General features: G+C 49.9%; 2 protein-coding genes across 6 annotated transcripts in view; one reads left to right on the forward strand and one right to left on the reverse strand.

Moving 5' to 3' along the window:
• MPI (mannose phosphate isomerase) overlaps window positions 1-14339 on the forward strand; it is a 14760-nt gene extending 421 nt beyond the window's left edge. Inside the window, exons 1-8 of one of the 3 annotated variants that reach the window (XM_049613890.1) lie at window positions 1652-6102; window positions 6583-6710; window positions 7416-7616; window positions 8280-8421; window positions 8986-9168; window positions 11157-11330; window positions 12098-12294; window positions 12831-14339. In XM_049613890.1, the coding sequence (XP_049469847.1) occupies window positions 6087-6102; window positions 6583-6710; window positions 7416-7616; window positions 8280-8421; window positions 8986-9168; window positions 11157-11330; window positions 12098-12294; window positions 12831-13055 (1266 nt within the window). In that variant the 5' untranslated portion in view covers window positions 1652-6086 and the 3' untranslated portion in view covers window positions 13056-14339. Of the gene's footprint in view, window positions 1-1651; window positions 6180-6582; window positions 6711-7415; window positions 7617-8279; window positions 8422-8985; window positions 9169-11156; window positions 11331-12097; window positions 12519-12830 lie in introns of those variants that run through there. The other 2 variants (XM_049613888.1, XM_049613889.1) reach the window with 2 other exon arrangements.
• A 790-nt stretch (window positions 14340-15129) lies between these two features.
• FAM219B (family with sequence similarity 219 member B) lies at window positions 15130-20759 on the reverse strand. Of its 3 annotated transcripts, none has more exons than XM_049613898.1 (5): window positions 20143-20759; window positions 19843-19930; window positions 19074-19151; window positions 18639-18687; window positions 15130-17125 (listed from the first exon to the last, which is right to left on the reverse strand). In XM_049613898.1, the coding sequence occupies exons 1-5, from the start codon at window positions 20354-20356 to the stop codon at window positions 16961-16963; spliced, it is 594 nt and encodes a 197-aa protein (XP_049469855.1). In that variant the 5' UTR covers window positions 20357-20759; the 3' UTR covers window positions 15130-16960. The 3 variants fall into 3 exon arrangements, with proteins under 3 accessions (XP_049469855.1, XP_049469854.1, XP_049469856.1); XM_049613897.1 differs by having other exon boundaries at window positions 15130-17128; XM_049613899.1 differs by having other exon boundaries at window positions 17041-17128; window positions 18529-18687; window positions 20143-20758.
• Window positions 20760-21740: the final 981 nt, after the last annotated feature.

Raw genomic sequence — 21740 nt, forward strand, 5'->3', positions numbered from 1 at the left:
CGAGAGAGCGGAAGGCGGGGCCGGAACCCTTCCCAGCAGCCTGTTCTCAGCAGCCTCTCGGTCTGATTGCTTCCAAATTTGTCTTGGAAAATTCCCAAGTAAACTCTGTTAAGTGGAGCCGGAAACTTAACCCCTTCATTTCCCTGGAGGGCAAGTTTGGGAAGTCCAACTGGTCCAGACAGGAGAACGAGCCTATTTTGGCCAGAGTGGGGAACGGAATTTCTGACCTGAGAGGACTTAGTCGAGCTAGGAGAGGACTTGGGGTAGGACCCAGCAGGGCAGAGGGGATTTTTTTCGGAAGAACCAACCATGCAGCTATCCCACATGATGGGGTTTTGGGGTGAGGGGGGGTTCAGAGCTGACGGCCAAGAAAGAATTTGGTGCAAAAGGTGATTTTATTAAAGCACCAGACAAGGCCCGTGGGCAGAAAGAGCTGCACTGTGGTTGTGATGGGTAACTGATTATATACCCTCAGGTTTGGAGGGGGTTAGGGATAAAGTCTCTAAGGTATTTTGGAAGCAAGGCTTCTATGATCTTGAGGCCTAGCTGCTGTTAGGAAAACGCCATTTATTACTGTTGAGTAAACCTCAGTCATGAGACCCTTCAGATGTGTATCACAGGGCCATAAGCTTGGAATATGGTTGCCAGCATATATCTTGGGGGAGTTGAGAAAGGAAGTTTCCAAAGGAATTTTTAGCAGTAGACTTACAGGATCAGTGAGGGGGGTGGGGGTGGTCAGGATAATGTTAAGCCAAGATTCCCTTTTGCCCCTAGCAAAGTGTCATCATCAAGGCAGCTGAGTTCCTAGAGGGAGGTCACTCTGCTGGTTTCAAGGACTTGTCAATGGGCTGTATACAGGGAATTTAATCTTTCATTTGCCTTAGTTTCCCACATCACCATGGCAAGTACTTAAACCCCTTTCCTTTATTCTTGGATAGCCAAGAGTGTCCAAGGAATAGCACACAAATTCCACCTGGGGATGGGGGCTGCTATTAGCCTGTACTTTGCTCTCAGCTTGCCTTAATCTCTCTCATCACCACACACATGCTGAGTCCTGACTCTTTTTAGGTCTTGCCCCCTGCTGTCAAGTTTTATCGTTTTAGAGATGAGGATCCCTGAGCCCAGAGACAGGTTTAGGACCTGCTCTGGGATTTGACTCAGGGCATCGAGCATGTGTTAGTGAATGAGGAATTTCAGCAATAGAGCCATCAGCCATGGGGGAGATGGCCGATTCACTTCTCACTACCCTTATTTCTTCACACTTTCTGCTTTGTTCATCTTTGCTGCCACCAAATCCAGCCACTGTCATTCCTTCCCCTGGACTGGTACAGGGCTGCTAATTGGTCTACTGTTGTTCATGTTGTTACCCGAGATCTCTTTCAAGAGGACAAAATAGGGGCACCTGGGTGGCTCCGTCAGTTAAGTGTTGGACTTCAGCTCAGGTCATGATCTTGAAGTTCGTGAGTTTGAGCCCTGCATCAGGCTCTGCTGACAGCACAGAGCCTGGAACCTGCTTTGAATTCTGTGTCTTCCTCTTTCCCTGCTCCTTCCCCTACTCATGCTCTGTCTCTTTATTATAAATAAATAAATAAATAAATAAATAAATAAATAAATAAATAAACAAACAAAATATTATTATACAAATATTCCTCTAAAACAATATCATATTATTATAAGCGTTTCTGCTTAAAGTCATTCACTTATTTTCCATAAAGGCCCAAGTTCTTGGTGTGGCCTCTAGGTCCTATAGGATCTGCCCCCAACTATTATTCCCACTCCTTCCTGTGCCCACCCTCATGCATTCGGGCCTTCCTAGTGGCTTTTCAGTTTCTCAAACATTCCTTGTTTCCTCCTGCCTGCGGGCCTTTGCCCATGATGTTCCCTCTTCCTGGTATGCTCTTTAGTCCATGCCTTCATCATCCTTGGCTAGTTAACCCCAATTTATCCTTTTACCCAAGTTCAGAAGCCTCTTCTTCAGGAGTTGCCTCTCTACTCAATAGGTTAGATCAGCTCCTTCCCCCACAACAAATGCTTATATTACCCTATAGTTTTGTTTCACAATACGTATTGCAGATTATAAGTATACACTTGTATAGGTGGTTATTTGTTTATTTCTCTCCCTCCCACTAGACTGTAAGCTCCAGAAGGGCAGGAGTAGGGTCTGTTCTGCTCACTGTTGGTTTTCTGGCACTAGCAGTGTACTGATCACATGATAGGCATTTAGTAAATATTTATTCTTACCATCATTCACTTTTCTTACCTTCCTCTTTCCTGTCTAAATTCCAACGATCCTTTATGGCCCTGTTCAACTTTTCTCCAGGGAAATTTCCTCAAGCAAGAGAAAGCAAGAGAGTCCACGTTTGTGTGCCCTTAGAAATTATCTACCTCTAACCCCCCACGACCACTCCTCTGAGGGCAGTGTAGAGAAACACTCTTGGGTTTCTCCTTTGATATTCACACAAAACACTTCTGTAACCAAACGTGGGTTTCCTTTTCCTCACATTAACCAATTTTCTGGCACTAGCTCAGTAGCATTCATTTCAGCTCGGACACTGTCTACCTGAAGTTAACATCAGAACCCACAGGTTAAGTAAGAGCTCATTCCACAAGATTGTCCTCACTTCAGATGCCAATACCAAGCCCCAGGTTGTCACCTGTACTTCTATAAACTAGGGTTCCCATGACCCCCTCTTTAGGTTCGATAATTGGCTAGACTGGCTTCCAGATCTCAGGGAACATTTACTGGTTTGTTGTATGATAAAGGATATACAGATGAGCAACCAGTTGAAGAGATACACAGGACCTCCTCCCTGTGGAGTTGGGCATGCCACCCTTCTGGCATATGGATGTGATCACCCACCCGGAAGCTCTCCAAGCCCTTTAGTTCAGGGATTTTTTTTTTTTAATGGAGGCTTCATCATGTAGGCATGATTGATTGTTAATTTAATCTCTCCCCTCTCCCTCCCCAGGGGACAGAGGATGGGAGAGGCAGGGCTGAAGTTCCCAAGCTTCTACTCATGGCTTGGCCTTCCATCCTGAAAGCTATCCAGGAGGCCACTAAGAGGTGCCTCCTTAGGACCAAAGTTGCTGTGGTCACCCAGGAAATTCCAAAGGATTTAGGAGCTCCGTGTCAGGAACTGGGGTCAAAGGCCAAATATTGAAACAAAAGATGTCTCACACTTTGATTGCTTAGGACATTACAAAGGTTTTAGGGGCTCTGGCCAGGAACTCATTTTACCACAACATCGTAGGCAGCATAGAGATCTTTGCTGTCTGCAGCCTGAAAGAACAGGCCACAGAACATGAAGCAAGCCTGCTTCCTCCTTGTCTGCTCAGCCAAGTACAATGCTGGGCTGATGAAGAAAGAATGGAACTTGGTATACCAATGTGGAGCTTGCCTACCCATCTGTCTCTAAAGACCTCTGGGATCTATCCACTTCTCTGTGAAAGAGACATCATGCAACTATTTACTCATTCACTTATTCAACAGGGGAAGAGGTATAGCATATTGGAACTCTGTACTCTTAGAGCAGTTACTTCACTTCTCCAAGACCTATCTTTCTCATCTCTAAAATGGGGCTAAGGGCACTACCTATCTCATAGGCTATGTTGACAATGAAATGAGACAATTTTCAAAAAGGGCTTAGCACAGTATTTAGTACATAGCAAAATAAATGTCAGCTGCTGTTATAGCTTGAGCTATAGCTGGGTACTGGCATAAATATGAAGCTGAATTACATATAAGGTCTAGTAGGGAAAAGAGAAAAGAAAGCAGATCATCACTAGATAATAAAGCGTGATCAGTTCTACTAGAGAGACAAGCAAGAGGTAAGGGTGAAAGGTTCTAGGGTCTCCAAACATACCAGTCTCCCTTGCAGATAGATTTTTCTGTGTGTAAGGAAGGTAAGAGTGGAGTGGGGTGGGGCTCTATCTGTCCCAAAGATCTAAGTTCTTTCTTCCCTGTGTAGAGATACTATGAAGGAGTGACTCTGGCTTCAGTGGTGGTAGTGGGGGAGGTGCTCCAGAACACTGCCCACCCCACCTCCGTGCCTAAACTAATCCTTCATTCTTACATTGGAAGGCTCATAAAGCTGGAGGAGCTGGAACGAGGTAAAGGAAAGGTATTCAAAGGTAGGAGGTATGTGAGATGTGCTGTTTGTAGGATTCTTGTGTTTTCCATTTTATTATTCCTCAGTATATGGTGAAGCTTCTTTTGAAATGCAGGCTGATTTATCTGAGCCAGGGGACCCCAGGAGAGGTCAATGTCCACAGCTGGGCAGGGAAAAGAGCACCCCCTTTTCCCCCTGGGCATGTGAGGTACAAGCTGTGGGAATTAGTGGTGGGTGGGGAAGCAGAGTCAGGACTGTAGCCCTCATTCCAGGTGCCCCAGCTGGTGGCCCTCCTCCTGGGCTGCTGAGTGAGGTCCGGATGTCAGAACCTTTTTCCAGAGGATTTATTTAAAAATTTTTTTTTAATATTCATTTATTTTTGAGACAGAGAGAGACAGCATGAGCAGAGGAGGGGTAGAGAGAGACAGGGAGACACAGAATCCAAAGCAGGCTCCAGGCTCTCAGCTGTCAGCACAGAGCCCAACACGGGGCTCGAACTCATGAGCTGTGAGATCGTGACCTGAACCAATGTTGGACGCTTAACCGACTGGGCCACCCAGGTGCCCCTCCAGAGGATGTATTTTAAAAAAAATGTTTAATGTTTATTTTTGAGAGAGAGACAGAGAGTGAGTGAGGGAGAGTCAGAGAGAGAAGGAGACACAGTATGCGAAGGAGAGTCAGAGAGAGAAGGAGACACAGCATGAGCAGAGGAGGGGTAGAAAGAGACAGGGAGACACAGAATCCAAAGCAGGCTCCAGGCTCTCAGCTGTCAGCACAGAGCCTGACACGGGTCTGGAACTCATGAACCGTGAGATCATGACCTGAGCCGAAGTTGGACGCTTAACTGACTGAGTCACCCAGGTGCCCCATGATTACTCCACAAACAAGGCCCAGCCCAGCCTTCACCATGCCGAGCTCCTGGTGATTCTCCCTGACTTCCGTCTGTTTGACATGTGAGCAGCTCAGCCTGGAGCAGGGGCTGGGGTTTTGTGTCCTGCAGTACTTAAGGCAGGAAGGATCAAAGGAGCATGGAGCACTGACTGTCTTCCTGCATCCCACATCATCTCATCTCACCTTCCAACATACCTGTTAGGCTGGCATTATTATCTCCCTTTTATAGAGGAAGAAACTGAAGCTCAGGTTAAGGGCCTTGCATGTGACATTTGACATCATCAAGCATCACTGAGTTCCTTCTTAGATCACAGCAATTCTTTGCTACTGACAGCTACTCAGTAAAACCTGAGGTTCTCACAATAGCCTGCAAAGTTCTGTGCACTGCCTTTCCTCTCTGACCACCTCACGTGTACCACCCCCCCCACACACACACACACATATACACACACGCTCACTGCTCCAGCCACATTGGCTTCTCTGCTATTTATTCCAAAATATAACAGACACATTCCCATGTTCCCACCATAGTCTTTGCTCAAGCAGTTTCTTCTGTCAGAATATTCCTCCTCACCTCCAAGTCTGTGCTCAAACCTCCTCTCCTCAATAAGACTTCCCTAGATATTTTAAATTCTGCAAAGTGCTTCCTACTCCCACCCCCACTTTTTGTAGCACTTATCTCTCAACCTCCTATATGACTTGCTTATTTATTATACCTATTTGCCCTTTCTCCCTTCACCAGAATGTAAGCTCCACAAAGGGAAAGGGATCCTTATCGTGTTCTTGGATCATCACCAACCCTTAGAACAGCCCGCGATATTTTGCCGGTTCTCAGTAAGTCAGTGTCCTGTGAAGGACCGAATGAATGAATACTGAGACCCAAGATTGCGGGCGGTAAGCCTCTGGGCTGCTGATCGCTGGAGGGTGTGAGAGGCATTCAGAGTGCTCCCAGTGGCCACCCCCGGCAAACGGCCCTCCAGGGAGGCACTCGAGGAACTACATTTCCCAGGAAGCTCTGGGTCAGGGGCGTTGCGGGTGCTGCCGGGAAGTGCATACGTGCCAGAAGCCAGGTCCGGTACCGTGAGGATGGCAGTTCAGCAAGGTGGGCTGTCGGCTGTGTTGCTGAGGACACTGGGGGAGGGTCGCGTCGCGGGGAACCTTCCCGACCTGAAATGCCAGGTGGGACCCAGGCTTGCGGCTCCGCGGAAAGATGGATGGGCTCTGGGCAGAGGAGGGGGCACCTGCGATGGGGATTGAGCCATTTCAGCGCTCGAAGGAGGGTCTGGCGGGGAGGGGCCGCGCATGGGTCACTTCGAGACGGGGTGCTGTCCAATATGTTCCTCCCGCTTCCTCCTCGTCACCTCAGCGCATCTACCTGACTCATGTCCGCGGAAAAGCCTTACTGCCCGCTTTACAGATGGGAACATCGAGGCCTGCGGAGAAGGGTCTCAACTAACGACCTACAAACCCCTTATATGACTGTCCCCCAGACAAAACCCTCAGCTCGTGTCTAGTTTCCCCAAGACAGTAGGGTCAGGCCTCAGGAGTGGGGTGGAAGCTGACCCACTCTCTATGCCCCCAGTATTCCCCCTTTCCGGTGTGGTGCAGCAGTATGCCTGGGGGAAGACAGGTTCTAACAGTGAAGTGGCTCGGCTGCTGGCCAGCAGTGACCCGCTGGCCCAGATCTCAGAGGACAAGCCATATGCAGAGGTGAGACCTGGGTTGTGTTTGACTTTACCAGCAGGTGAGACCAAGGGGTTCCTTCACTCAGAGGGCCTGGGGCAAATCATTTAGGTCAGCTGGGAGAGGGAGGCAGCAAAGAGGGAGGGAAGCCCTCTTGGCTCTTCAGATCTGGGCAGGCAATGAATCCAGATGGTAGCACCAAAAGAAGAGAGGTTTTGTCATAATTGGCTGGGATTTCTGGTATCTTCCTTCCCCCAAGAACTACCAGCACTTACTGAATTTTAATTCAGCCCTCTTTGACAATTAAAACTTTGACTTTTACATCTTAATAACCTAAAATATGTATTTTTCCTGCCCATTTAGGTGAGATAAAGCCAAAATATAACGCCAAAGGCCTCTACTTCTGAGATTGGAATAAATGAATGTTAACCCTTCTCAGAGGCATTTGAGAGCTTTTTAGTGACCTTGACAGTGCAGGTGTCATTCTCCTGATCGGACAGATGAGAAAATTGAGACCAAGAGATCAGAAATAACCAACCCAGGCTTCCACAGCCAGTTGGAGGCAGAGCCTGAATTGGGTCTCCTGACTCCTGGTATGCTGGGGTCTGCTGCCTTCCTGTATGTCTGTGATGGCATGAGCATTTATGCCCAGGCCTGGGAGGCCTGTCTCGGGATTCAGGTTGGTGGTGTCCGGTTTTTCCTTTTTCCCTCCCAAGTTTTATGTTTTTCCAGTTGTGGATGGGGTGCCATCCCCGAGGAGATGCCAAGATCCTTGACAATCGCATCTCACAGAAGACCCTAGGCCAGTGGATCGCTGAGAACCAGGACTGCTTGGGCTCAAAGGTCAAGGACACCTTTAATGGCAAGCTGCCCTTCCTCTTCAAAGTGCTCTCGGTTGAAACTGCCCTGTCCATCCAGGCACACCCTAACAAGGTACAGGATTAGAGTGGAGTGCAGAGGTCGGGGTACAGAAGAACTCAGGTCAAGGCCCTCCCACTACTTTTACTGCTGCTTTTACCCCACCCACGTGCCACACTCCAGCCCAAAGCTAAATTCAGGCTTGACGACTCCCAATTTAGCTCTGGAAGGCCAGATGCTGGTGACACATGCTGGCAGCTAAGTCTAAGCGGACAGCTGACCAGCCTGTGCCCAGGGAGTTTCTCCATGCTCTTTCCTGGGTTCCCCTCATCCAGCCCAGGACTACTCTATCTGCTGTTTTCCCACCTGGCTCTCTCAGAAAGTTTGCCTTCCAGGGCAAGGCAGGCACCCTAACTATTGCCCCAACTCCTAGGCATTTGTGTGTCCAAATTTCTCATTTCTAGATGGGCAGAGTAAGACCCAGAGAAGACAGGGATTTAACCAAACTTGCACAGCTTGTTAGTGTCTGAGCTTGACTTGGTGTTGGGTTTTCCTGATTTGCAGTCCAGGCCCTGAGTTTCTGCATTATGCCCTGACTGGGCTCATTGCCAAAAGTATGAAGCCACTGCTTTCTGGTGACCAGGGCGGGTAGAGAGCAAGGGCTGGGTGGGACTGGTGTCCTGCTAGGTATGATGACTGCACCTTGACCATCCTCCTCTTCCCTTTGCCATCCCACAGGAGCTGGCAGAGAAATTGCACCTCCAGGCTCCACAGCACTACCCCGATGCCAACCATAAGCCAGAGATAGCCATTGCCCTCACCTCCTTCCAAGGTTTATGTGGCTTCCGGCCAGTTGAGGAAATTGTGACATTTCTGACAAGTAAGACTGGGCAACACAGAACATGCATATTGGGCCTACGGTGCATAGGCAACCCAGGGCAGAGCTGGAATAGTGGCAGAGAACAGAGACTAAGTGTCACAGTAATTGAGGGCCTGCTTAGCCCTATGAATTTTTTTTTTTAATTTTTTTTAATGTTTACTTATTTTGAAGGAGAGAGAGCCTGAGCAGGGGAAGGGCAGAGAGGAGACACAGAATCTGAAGCGGGCTCCAGGCTCTGAGCTGTCAGCACAGAGCCTGATGTGGGGCTCGAACCTACGAGCCGTGAGATCATGACCTGAGCCAAAGTCGGATGCTTAACCTACTGAGCCACTCAGGCGCCCCTGGCCCTATGAATTCTTAAAGCCACTGGGGTGGACCTGTGAGACCAGGCTCAGGTATGGTTGGTAGGGCTGGTTGCAAGCAGTTGGTTTTCACCTCAAAGTTTGCTTAGCATTGCCTGGCTCCTTGGTTAGGGATGGGATAGGGAGGCCTCTTCCGACTTCCCACTCGTGCGGGTTCCACCTTGCCATTCCTGATACGGGCCCTGGCATGGCCTTCCTGCAGAGGTGCCCGAGTTCCAGTTTCTTATTGGAGATAATGCAGCAACACAGCTGAAGCAGAGCCTGAGCAGTGACTCCCAGTGTGTGGCCTCTGCTCTGCAGAGCTGTTTCTCCCACCTGATGAAGAGCGAGAAGAAGGTGGTGATAGAGCAGCTCAACCTGTTGGTGAAGCGGATCTCCCAGCAAGGTGGGTATTGTAGGCGGTGCGGTGCCCCCGGCCTGCACTGCCCCAGCATGGGCACCAGGCACTGAGGAGGACAGGGTTCTCAACCTCTCTGCTCAAAGTGCATCACCAAAATGGGCCTTAGATGACTTCGATGGTCTGTTAGTAACTGAGCGTTTCTTTCCTAGTCTTTGTTTCTCTAGACGGCTGGAGACAGAGTGGCCTGGAGGACTTTTAGGAGGTCTTCCACCTAGGCATTCTGAGATTTCCCCAGCCTTACAGTTGTTCTCCATGGATGGATTTATACTTTGGGCCTAGAAAGTAGGAAGGGTACATGGGGATGCTCATCCTCCTCTTCTCCAAAGGCCTGAAGCCCAGAGCTTTCAATCAGATCTTTTTTTAATTACATATATAGATATAGATAGATAGATAGATAGATAGATAGATAGAGATATATTTCCTTAAATAGCTGCTCCGTGCCCAACCTTGTGCTAACTAAGGAGGGTTCAGGAAATGACTGATGGGCGTGGCTGTCACATTTGGGTCTGGAGGTTAGTACAAGCAGTATAAAACAAGGCAGAGTGGATTCCAGCTCTGAGCTTATGTGACACACATGATGAGGCCCCAGCCCCTTCTCCAGGCGACCCCAGAGCTCTTCTGGCTCTCTACACATTTCTCCTGTCACCTCTGAGCCATAGGGAGCTCTTTTACCCAAACATACTGTTTTCTTTGGATTCTTTTGCTTTTGGTGTTTCTGCTTGCATGCCTCCCCTTTATACCTATTTGCCCGTTCTCCCTTCGCCAGAATGTAAACTCTACAAAGGGAAAGGGATCCTTATCTTGTTCTTGGATCATCACCAGCCCTTAGAACAGCCCGCGATATTTTGCCGGTTCTCAGTAAATCTGTGTCCTGTGAAGGACCGAATGAATGAATACTGAGACCCAAGATTGTGGGCGGTAAGCCTCTGGGCTGCTGATCGCTGGAGGGTGTGAGACGCATTCAGAGTGCTCCAAGTGGCACTCACGGCAGAATGGGATACTCTTGCTGGGAGCTCCCAGGACACCCTGTTCATATGTGAGGTGTAGCACCTATGAGTCTATATCACCACATGCATCACCTGGGTTTTCTCCAGGCCAGGAATCTGTCTCCTTGAGACTGTGTTCCCAGTGCTTAGCACAGAACAGACATTCAGCATGTCTGTGTATGAAGGCTCAGAACCACCCTCCAATCCAGAGCAGCCAGTTCCTTCACTGTGACACTGACACATTCAGCTTTTACTTACTCATGCCCTCCCCACTTCTCTGCACACTCAAGAAATCTCAGCTCACCACCCTCCCCTGCCCCAATTTCCAAGACTTCCCTCACTAATCTAGCCCAGGCTGAGGTCTCCCTCCCCTGGTCAGTCTCCAGGACACAGTTTTGGCCCTGGGCCCATTCTGTCTCTTGCTCTCTGGGGTAATCAACCATCTTGGTTTGTCTGGGACTTTTTCTGAGACATGTTATGTTCAGTGCTGTGAAATAGAAAGGCCTGGGCCAACTGGGGCAGTTGGTCACTCCACATGGAACTCTTGGGTTATCCCTTAAATAGATTGAGATTCTACAGCAGTGGTTCTCAATTAGGGGACACTGGCAACTGTCTGGAGCATTTTTTGTTTCAAAACATGGATTGGGGTGCTAGTGCTATCTTGGTTGTAGAGGCCAAGGATGCTGCTAAGCATACTGCAATGCACAGGACAGCCTCCACAACAAAGGATTATCTGGCCCCAAACCTTAGCTCTTCCAGTGTGATGCTGAGCATATAGACGGTCCGAACAAGGGAAAATGGCACCTCTGTGGGCTGGAAGATCAAGGAAGGCCAGCCCACAAAGGGTGGGGATGTGGCTAGACAGACACACCCACCAGTTTCTAGATTTCTGAGGGTAGGGACTTCCCCAGGACTTGGTGGCCGCGGTGGGGCTGTAAACACCACTGGGGGTTCCTAAATGGCCTTGGGGCACTCTGTGACCCTCAGTGGCTGCTGGAAACAACATGGAGGACATCAATGGGGAGCTCTTGCTGCAGCTGCATCAGCAGTATCCAGGTGATATTGGATGCTTTGCCATCTACTTCCTGAACCTGCTTACCCTGAAGCCAGGAGAGGCCATGTTTCTGGAGGCCAATGTGCCCCATGCCTACCTGAAAGGAGGTGAGTCACATTTTTTTTTTAAGATTTTTTTAAAAAATAATCTCTACACCCAATGTGGGGCTCAAACTCACAACCCTAAGGCCAAAGTTGCCTGTTCCACCAACTGAGCCAGTCAGGCACCCCTAGATGAGCAACATTTTAGCAGTGAGTCTACCAAGCCTACCAAGCCTTGCTTCCTCATTTAGATAAAAGGGGGAGGGGGTGGTCAAGGAGAGACCTTTAAGGTCCCATCCAGCTCTGACCTCCCAGGGTTCCTGGGGTGGGCAGGGAAGTAACCAGTAGGGATGGAGAATGACAGCTTTGTGTTATATACTGCTTGACTCTTCACACCCTTTGAGGTCCCAGTACTCTCACGCTGAGTCTTATATGCACGTGTGGTTAACAATTTGAACCCAGGCTATATTGGATAAGGCTGCTGTTCTCTCCCCTACGTTATGCTACCTTTACATGTGTCTTTACCCAGAGATTTTTATGCGAAAATACATTCTCACAGAAAGGTGTCACATTTTGACTCTTGGCTATTTGTCCACTCATGGACAGGATTCTGTGGTAGAATAGTCTGGGGAGGGTTGGGGCTCCCCCAGGGGCTAATGTGACTGACAATATGCAGGTGACCTACCACCTGTATTTAGTATCTCATATCTTAGCCCATTCTCCCAGATTATACATTTCACACGTTTTACCCAACGTTAGGAGGCCCGGCCCTGGAGAGTCTAAATTCAAGGCATCCTTCATCAGGTTAGTGCATGACAACTGTCTGTCCCTAGACTGCGTGGAGTGCATGGCGTGTTCAGACAATACTGTTCGTGCTGGCCTGACACCCAAGTTCATCGATGTGCCAACTCTGTGTGAAATGCTCAACTATACCCCCAGCAAGGACAGGCTCTTTCTTCCAACACAGAGTCAAGAAGACCCCTACCTCTCTATCTATAACCCCCCTGTGCCAGACTTCACTGTCATGAAGAGGGGGGGGGGGGGGGGGGGGGGGGGGGGTGGGGATGGTGGCAGCTATGATGGGTGTCTTTGTGTGGCATGAAAAAGCCTGGCAAGGGGCACCTGGGTGGCTCAGTCAGTTGAGCATTGGACTTCAGCTCAGGTGGTGATCTCATGGTTCATGCCCCACATCAGGCTTTGTGCACAGTGTGGAGCCTGCTTTGGATTCTGTCTCTCTCTGCCACCCACCCCTGCTCATGCTCTCTCTCTAAAATAAACATTAAAAAAAAAAAAAGAAAAACCCTGGCAAGGTCCACAATGTGGCGTGTACCTGGGGCTGGTTTTCCTTTCTGTTAAGCTCACTTGGTGGGGGGTACGGGAGGCATAGCCACAGGACCTACCCACTCTTCTTTGTACCAGAGACCGGATGTGGGCCTCCATGCTGACAAGAGCCTGAGCATTGGGGAAGATAACTGAGCACTCCTCTCACTGTCTTTGGGGTTGTCCTGGGCCCACTGTGAGCCGATAGGAACAGAAAGTGAAGCGCATCATCCTGCTGTTTGTTTTGCCCAGGTCCCTGGCTCCATCACTGAATACAAGGTCTTGGCAGTGGACTCGGCCAGCATCCTCCTGATAGTACAGGGAAGAGTGACAGCCAGCACTCCCACAGCCCAGACACCAATCCCCCTGCAGCGTGGTGGGGTGCTCTTCATTGGGGCCAATGAGAGCGTCTCACTGAAGCTCACTGTGCCCGATGACCTGCTGATGTTCCGAGCCTGCTGCCTGCTGTAGAGACCACAGCCTGTCTGGCTCTCCTCTGACAGTTACCCTAAATCCTAGCCAGCCTCTCAGGCCCAGCTCAAACCCTTCCCTGTTCTGGACTTAGGTGTGCGCTGGAAGAGCTGGGGTAGAGTAGCAAGCTTGAAGGTAGTGCCTCCTGAGCAAGCCTAGGACAAACCATCATCTTTCTCTTGGGAGAAGGACCCTGATGAGAACTAAGAGCAGACACTCCCCTTGTATTCTCACCATACCTCAGCCAGGCTGTCCTCAAGGCAGAAGGCAGCAGCTGTTCCAGCCTATGGCATTAAGCAGGCTGCTAAAATCTAGTACTATTTCAGCATCACTCACAGCAAAAGGATAGGCCATTTCTAAGAACAGGGTTCTGGCCCTGGGACTGCCCATTCCCTCAAATGCAAAGGAGGGAAAAGAGTAGGCCTATGGACTCATTACTCATTGCCACTCTCTGACTCTGTCAAAGCAATTAAAGATCACTGTGTTGAGGCTGATGTAGAGCAGTCAACCTTTAGTGTTCCAGGATATCCTTTCTGGATGTCCAGTTTTTGCTTTAATTTCTGCTTCTAAGAGCTCCCTGTGGAGGGCAGGCTGGACTTCAGGGCCCTTTTATAGGAAGGGCAGCCGGCTTCAGCCTTAGATGCAGAGCTTGCAGGCAGGCCTTGAGTCCTACATATGGGGAAGGTGGATCTAAAGACAGGTACTGTCAGTGTAAGATTCTCCTCTCCAATGTTTCAGTTGGCCTTAGGGCCAGGATCAGCATGTTAAGGCCAGCAGACTGGACCTGGCCACACTTGTCATTTACATACCATCCAGCTGCTTTCAGGCTACAGTGGCAAAATTTAGTAAATGCACCAGACTGTAGGGCCTGCAACACCAAACATACGGACCAACCCTTCCGAGTTTGTCAGCCACTTCTCTAGAGCACATTCAGTCACTGTATACACAGGGATTTGGGGTCAGGGCAATCCAGTTTGTGTTGCGAAGAGAAACCTAGCTACTTTTTCTAAACTGGCAGGAAATATATAGGGCGTCTGCTCTTCCCATGCCTACCCTCTAGTCTGCAAGAGGTGGCACAGCTGTCTATTCTGCCACTGAAGTACCTGACTGCAGTCCGAGATCCTGTCACCTCAGACTTAGCAGAGAGCCAGGCTGTTGGCTCCTTCCTGTGGGGTAAGGGTTTAGACTGGCACAAAAGGATCTTCTTGGGCTACTGCCCACACTAGACCTCCTATACAGTGGAAATCTAGGAAACTACCTTCAAAAAAGTTCTGGCCAATCTGTTCTGGGGTGTCTTTTTTTGGCCTCCAAGTTTTCTTCAGCTAAAACCCAAAAATGACCTGGGAAGAAAAGGTCTGTCAAAGGGAACGCAGTCTAAAGAGAAGTGCTGTGCAAAGGCCTGTTCCATCCATGGTCTCCAATGACACAGGCCTGAAAATGATGCCCATTGGGAATAGTAGGAACAAGAGGTCCTAGGAGGAATGGTCACAGTTGGGGCTATTAGGCTGTTTCTTCATTTCAGAAGGCTGTGGTCTAGGGCTTTCTTTAAAATCCTATTGTAACACAGAGACGGCTTAACTACTAGCATGATTGTGTTTATTCTTAGAAACCCCCAGAGCTGTAGAAGCCTAAGCCAAAAGTTCTGTAGAGTACTCTGTAAACACCATACACATACTCCCCTCTGTGAGGTAAGTGCAAATACACCCCTCTCTCCCCAGGGCACTGTCACCTGCAGAATATCCAGCACTCTGAATTAAGGCAGTTTGGCTCTAGGCACCTTGGTGCCTTTATTGGTGACATTTTAGCCTGGGACCTCTGGCCCCAAACAGTAAACTGTTTCTACCCTGCCTTGCTACACTATTCCCAAAACTTCAAAGGTAATGCCTTCTACTCGGAGTAACCAGCTCTGGAACATCCTCTCCAGGAACAGATGCAGGCAAATACATCAGTGTTGATTTATCAGCTGGTAACTACCAGCTGGAGGTCCATCTTAGGGCCCTGCTGCCTTCACCACAGCTGTTGCCAAATGCTCAGCTACCCTCTCCTAACCAATTCCCCCACAGAAATGTGGCCCCACTGGGTTTCCTGCCACCACCACTGTTTTCTTTACACTGCCCTACATCGGGGCCTCTCTTCATGTGTCTCTGCAGAAACCAGAAAGGCCTGAATAGTCTTTGGTAGATGGGCAAAGGGTTCAGGATGAGGATGTTCTCACATCTTCAAATGCCTGTGGGCATTTGCACAAAGCTATCAGAATGTGAGGCACCTGTGTGACATCGCCCTGTCCCGTTTGGGAGCATCTGTGTCCCCTATCCTCCAGACCCTAATTCGAGGTGCCTCTGGCATCTGTCCCATCTCCCTCCTGCTGTGATGCTACTAGATTACACCTAATAAGGACCTTCTCAGCCGTCCAATCACCTCATGTGGTAGAGCAAGAGTCCATGTCATTCCTTATACCTCTAGAGGCCACAAGACATCAAATGAAGTAACAGACCAGGTACTTTCCCATGTGGGCCCACACCCCAATCCTGACCATCATGTCCCTTGGGCTGGGAACTGTGTCCACTCTCGTTCAATCCTCACCGGGGCTCTAGGTGAGGCCAAAAAAAAAAGGAAAAAGAAAAGAAAAAGCATTGAAAACTAAATTCTAGAGAGGACTGGGATAGCAAGAGATGATGAGATGCATGAGATAATGGGGGCAGGGGGCCAGCGTGTTCACTGGGGAGATTAGGCCTGTCCCAGCTGTGTTACTCTGAGGGTTGTGTGGCACCAGAGGTTTACCGTGAAGCCCAATCCTCTGTATCTGCCGTGAGCCCCATGCTGGATGAAGGGAAACCCTCTGCAATGGCATATTATCTCCTCAGGAAGGCTCTCGGAAGCTGCCATGGGTCCCTCCTCTCCATCCTGTGAGCCTCTGACTACATCACAGCCCACACAACTGTACGACTATACTACTCACCCATCGCTATTCTCAAGTTTAAAAAGCTCAATAGGAAGGCACCTGACTGCTCCCTGCAGCTCCCTCTGCTGGTAACCCAAACCTGCAGGCTGCTGGGGCAAGCTCCAGGCCCTTCACCTGACCTTTACACTCAAAAAAGTGTATTGAACTAGCTAATAACAAGGCAAAGAATGGCCACCAAGGAAAGACAAATAAATAAATATGTACATAATGGAGCAATTTTTCTCTAACTAGGGTGGGCTGACCACAGTCACTAAACCTACCCAGACAGTTTGAGCCAGTTGGAGATGCTCTGGATCCAGGAATTCTGAAAGTCTTGATCCTGCTGTGCCATCAAGCAACCTGCTGTACTCCCTGCCATAGCCAAACAGGCACAAGGGAAGAGAGCCAAAGGGCCCTGCTTTATGCTTTCTTGAAAGTCAAGCACGTAACCCATCATGGAGCCAGGAAGAGGAGAGCATATGCAATTTCTTAAACTGGTCCCATATAGTTATTCTTTTTCAGACTCCCAAACTGAAAGCCATAAAGTGCTATTTTCTGCTTCCATACACCATCCAGCATAGCCTGGGCACAAAAGCTTTCTCCCTCCAAAGAGCATGACAAATACCTGTCAAGATGTTTGCAATTTTTCCTTAGCCAGCTTTGTCACTGACCACAAGAACCAGAATTCATCTGTTCCTGCCCTTATAAAGGTGGTTTCTCCAAACTCTGCTCCAATAGCAGAGGAAAACTGCAGAATTCCACCTATCACCCTATGGCCCAGATGGGGCCCTCTGGCCTGAGAAGCACCAGGTAAGGGGTAACTATAGGTCATTGACCTTCCCAGAGGGTCAGTGCCTCCAGTGATTCTGAGGCTGACAGCAGTCCCCACTACACTCTGTGACCTAAGAAGGGCCAAAAGGGCTCTGCAGGCATGGTGAGCAGGGTCCATCTTGGGGGCTTATGTCTATTGGAGGGTACAGGAGGAAGAGTCCCCAAGACAGCACCAGCAGCAGGAACATGTTGAAGAGGCCATAGGCTTGGGAGGGATGAGATCCAAGTCCTCATCATCTGGAATCTCATCCAGGTGATACCCATCCTGGAGCAGCTGCCGGCTCACTTCCTGGTTCACCTGCTAAGAGCAGGAGAGGAGAAAACTTTAAGCCAGGCAGTAAAGCAAAAATAACTGCTGCCCAAAAGGCAGACCTACATTTCCTTACCAGAACTTCCTGTTCATGCTCCACCCTTACTTAGGCCAACTCCACACATCACTGGACTATGTGAGGAAGTGCTACCTTTTTCTACCTGTGCCTCACCCAGCAGTGAGGGACCCCAAGTGCCCTGAGCCAATACTGTACAGGCTGCAATGTCAATAACCCCCAGGGGAGCTGTTCCCACTAAAGAATCCCAAAGCATCTGACGTAAATATCAGATTCCAGATTATGTTTGAAAGTCAATGGCCTGACCACTCCCACTGGGAACCGAGACTGGTCCTTGTGAAGGCTGAAGAATATGGGACAATGATACCAGAACAATGGGGTAGAATAGAACACGAGTTACGTTGAAACGAAGTGGGGAGCAGCTTTGTCTGCACTGCTAGTTAGACATGTTAGCCTTCCATGCTAGCAGAGCTCCTTCCCTGCAAAGCAGAACCTGTCAGCCTAGCTTTACCAGTTCCGCTGAGCAGAAGGAACAGGAGGCTGGGAATGGCATAGAACTTTCCCTGGCTCTTGGCTAATTTTTCTTTTCTTAGGTTTAACAATGTTAGGCACCCAGGTAATCAAGGATAAAAATTACAGACTGCCTCTATTCTCTTTGGCAGAAACTCAGGGAGTGGCCAAGGGTTTCCAGGAGAACAAGGGAAAAATACCGGTGGCATATAGTCATGTCTCCAGCACTTCACCTCTAAGGCAGAAAGCTGCACATGTGTGTCTGGGGCTGTCACTCATGAAACATGTCCAAAAGGCCAGCCCAGTAGTATCTTAGTCTGAGTTCCCATAGATGGAACAACTGAAGGAACAGAAGTTGTTTGGCCTGGAAGAAAGTAACCTTGGTGGAGGATGGCCAAGGGAGGGACAGGAATGCTGATCTCAGATAAAAGGCAATCAAAGGAAGGGAAACCAGAATTACTGGGTGACACTGGAAGGCAGGCCTAGGACCACTGAGTCCAGCGTGCAGGAGACATTTCAAGTTAATAATATTGCTTTATCTAAGAGCTACCTGAAAAAGGAACATGTGTGTATGTGTCTGTTTTAGAGGGAGGGCAGGCGGGAAAGCTTCCTGGAGATAGTGAGTACCCAGGCACAAGCAAGCAGAGGCTGGCGAACACTTAGGCAGGGTTTGTCAAGAGGATTCCTTTTCTCTCTTTTTTATTCTCCCCTACCTCCCAAAAGGATTTTTCTAAGTGGTGACCAGCACTAGAAGATTTGTGAGGTCCTTTTCAGCCCTATGACCTCCTGAATTTTCAACAGCCCTCCTTAGACACCTATACCTCTGCTGAGGGACTAAGACAGAGTAGAAGATTGGAGAACAGACCGTAAGTCTGGCACAGTGCCGTGCATACAGCAGGCACAAGACAAGCATTTGGCAGTGGTGGTGACGCTGCCTGCAGCCTGGCCCCGTGCAGAAAGGCGCTCTGGACTTGCCTCTGCAGAGGAATACCCGGAGGAGTATCTGGATTCCAGCTCCCCATCACTAGAAGAGGAAAACAGTCAGTTCAGGGGGATGCCTGCGGAGAGCATGCAAGGGGGTCTGGAGGACTTGTGAAACGAAGACCACACATCAGAGAACTGAAACCCAGAATCTGTCATGAGTACCAGTGGCTCTTTCCATGGGCTCAAGCAGGGATGGGGTCACTGTCACTAACACTGAAGACATAACAGGGGAGGATGATTCCCCCACACAAGGTTGGTACTCCAAATCCAAGAACAGCACGATCGCCTGAGTGCTCTAACCAAACTATCCTGGGAAGGGACAATGCTCTGAAGACAGCCCTGGAACATGCATGAAGGTTCTGGGAAGAGATCTGCTGTTTTACCCATATCACTCCCCCAAGGGATAGTTCCAAAGACAGCACTCACCTGTCAGAGTCGAGGGACACCAGGTTTTCATCTGGACTCTGACTAAGGGCAGTGTAGCCCTTGTTAAACTTCACTGACCTGAGGGGAGATGGGGAAGAGACCAGGCATAGATGAAGCACCAACATTTCCCAGGGAAAGTCAAGAGTCTTTGCCCTTATGGAAAAAAGAACTGGCTGTAGTCCGGTCTTGCCTTCTACCTGGTCACACAGCCACCACTGCCTGCTACAGCTCCTCAGAATATGCAGTTCCCCACACCACTCCCCCTACTGCTCCTGAGGAAAACCACAGCTACTCTTTCCAGAACTGGGAAAGCTCCCCCTCCTCACCAACCAACTGCAAGTCCTTGGGCAAATCTCTCTTCCCCTCTCTTGAGTTTTAGCTCTTAACTGTAAGAGGCACTGGATAAGGTCCCATCCAGCCCTCAGAGTTTACCGTTCTGTTCAAAAGAAATACAGGACTGACTATTCCCACACTGCTATCCTCACTCCTGGAGACCCCAGCCACTGTGTTCCTGCCTAGCTTGACACTCACAGTGAACAAGCCTAAGCACGGACAAAACTGTTATTCCAAAGCCATTTCCCTGACATCATCACATCCTTAAAGGAAAAGAAAAGGTCATTCCTCTTCCCATTTTAAAATAGTAAACTAAATGGGTTGGCGCCAGGTGAATCACTAGCTCGGTCTTAAAGCGTGAGAACTGTCTCCCAGCGTGAGGAGTAAGGCCTTCTCTGGAAACTGCTGGCACAGAGGAGATGGCGCCTGCTGAGACCTTTTCCCTGAAGAATCGGGGCGGTTCGGCGAGGCCCCCAGCATGCCTTTTCTCCGCAGAACGGCCTTGGCCAGGTCCCGGTGCTTCTCTGGAAGTCAAAGGGCCCGGGTCAGCGGGGTTTTCCCCACTCCGCCGTGTCTCCCAAACGCCAGGAGCCCGCTCTCTCCGAACACATTCTCGAGACGGGAGCTGGCTGCAGCTGCCCCTCCAGGGTATCCCCAGCAGGGCTCCGGAGCCCGCCCAGGGGACCAGGTAGCCCGCCCAGGCAGAACGCCCCCGCCCCAATCGGGCCGCACTCACGCAGCTTGGCCTGAATGGAAGGCGCGCGCGTCACCATGTACGGTCCCCTCTTCTCCACAACCGCCCGGGGCCGCTCCCCGAGTCGGGGGACTCCGCTGCCGCTTCGCCCGAAGGGCAGCCTCGTGGCGCCCGGTGCGCAGTCCGGGGTCCCGCCGGGCCGGGGTCCCGGGGTAGAAGCCCGCATCCCGGGCGTGCTGGGCTCCGCGCTCGCCATGGCCCGGCCACGGCCCGCCGCGACGCACAGCCCCGCCTCCTGGCTTTCGAGTCCTGGGCGGGCAGGGAGGCGGTCTCTTCCGAACAAGATGGCGGCGCGCAGGCGCAAGCCGCAGCCGCCCGAGACTTCCGGCCCCGCCTGCTGTGGGCTGGCACAATTGCACCGCACCCTGGGGACCTGGTTAGGGTCAGTTCCGGGTTTTGGGACACATTGCGGTACTTGTCGGCCACCTGAACCTGGGCATGTCGAGGCCAATTCTGTCTTCAGTGGAAGCAAAGTATTATATTTATGGAAAGCCCCGGCTGTACGGTCGCTGGGCGGGGCTCTTCACCCCTTAGCGCACCAGCACTTACCTCAGTGCCTCCTCGTGGGGTTCTCTCTGCGTCTCACCCGGTCATGGAGAGTCTGGGTTGAACTGAAAAGAGCTGTATGAGAAAGGGAGATATTAACGCCCTTCTCCAGAAGGTCGAGAGAGAGGTTCAAGGACCTTGAGGAGGTCACACACTAAGGGCAGTGCCTGGACTGATCCATCTAACTTCGAACCCATGTTATTTCTAATACTACTTGGTACTAAACCCTCTCTAGGCATCGCTTTCTGATGCGGTTTTGGAGTGGGGCGGGGAGGGAGGGGAGTGCGTAGCTGAAGGCCAAAAAAGAATTCTTAAGACCGATTTGGAGCAAAAAGGTGACTTTATTAAAGCACGAGGACAGGACTCGTGGGCAGAAAGAGCTGCACTGCAGTTCTGAGGAGTGACTGATGTTATACTATGGAGTTGGGGGAGATAAAGGCAAAAGGAAGGTTTCTAGGGGCGCCTGGGTGACTTAGTTGGTTGAGCCTCCAACTCTTAATCTTGGCTCAGGTCATGATCTCACTTTGTGAGTGCAAGGCTGTTTCTGAGTTCAAGACCCGTGTGGAACTCTGAGCTGACAGCACAGAGCCTCAAAAAACAAATAGACTGAAAAAAAATTTTTTTTTCAAAAAAAGGGAGGTTTTCAAAAGGATTTTCATATGCTAAAGAGAACTCAGATACTGGAGGCCTGGCTGTCTTCAATCTAAGGTTGTTTTTCCCACTAGCAAAGCATTAATATTAAAGCAGTAGGGAGTTCAGGGAGAAATAAATGTTACTCTGCTTACCTCAAGTATTTGCCAATGGGCTACTGGTTAACCATTTCCTTCTTGCCTTTGTTCCCCACATCACTGTGGAGGAAAGGGTGATGTTAGGGCTCCAGGAAACTGAGACTATGGGTTTCTGGAGGTTTGGCTATTGATAAGATTGTGTTTTTCTTGTAGTTTACTAAGACATTTGTAAACAGATGGAGACTTGTGTCCTGGCTGTGATCTCTATCAGTTAACCTTTTGTTTTCCCCCTTCCTTAGTTCTTGG

The sequence above is a fragment of the Panthera uncia genome, assembly GCF_023721935.1.
Source record: "Panthera uncia isolate 11264 chromosome B3 unlocalized genomic scaffold, Puncia_PCG_1.0 HiC_scaffold_1, whole genome shotgun sequence".
NCBI lineage: Eukaryota > Metazoa > Chordata > Mammalia > Carnivora > Felidae > Panthera > Panthera uncia.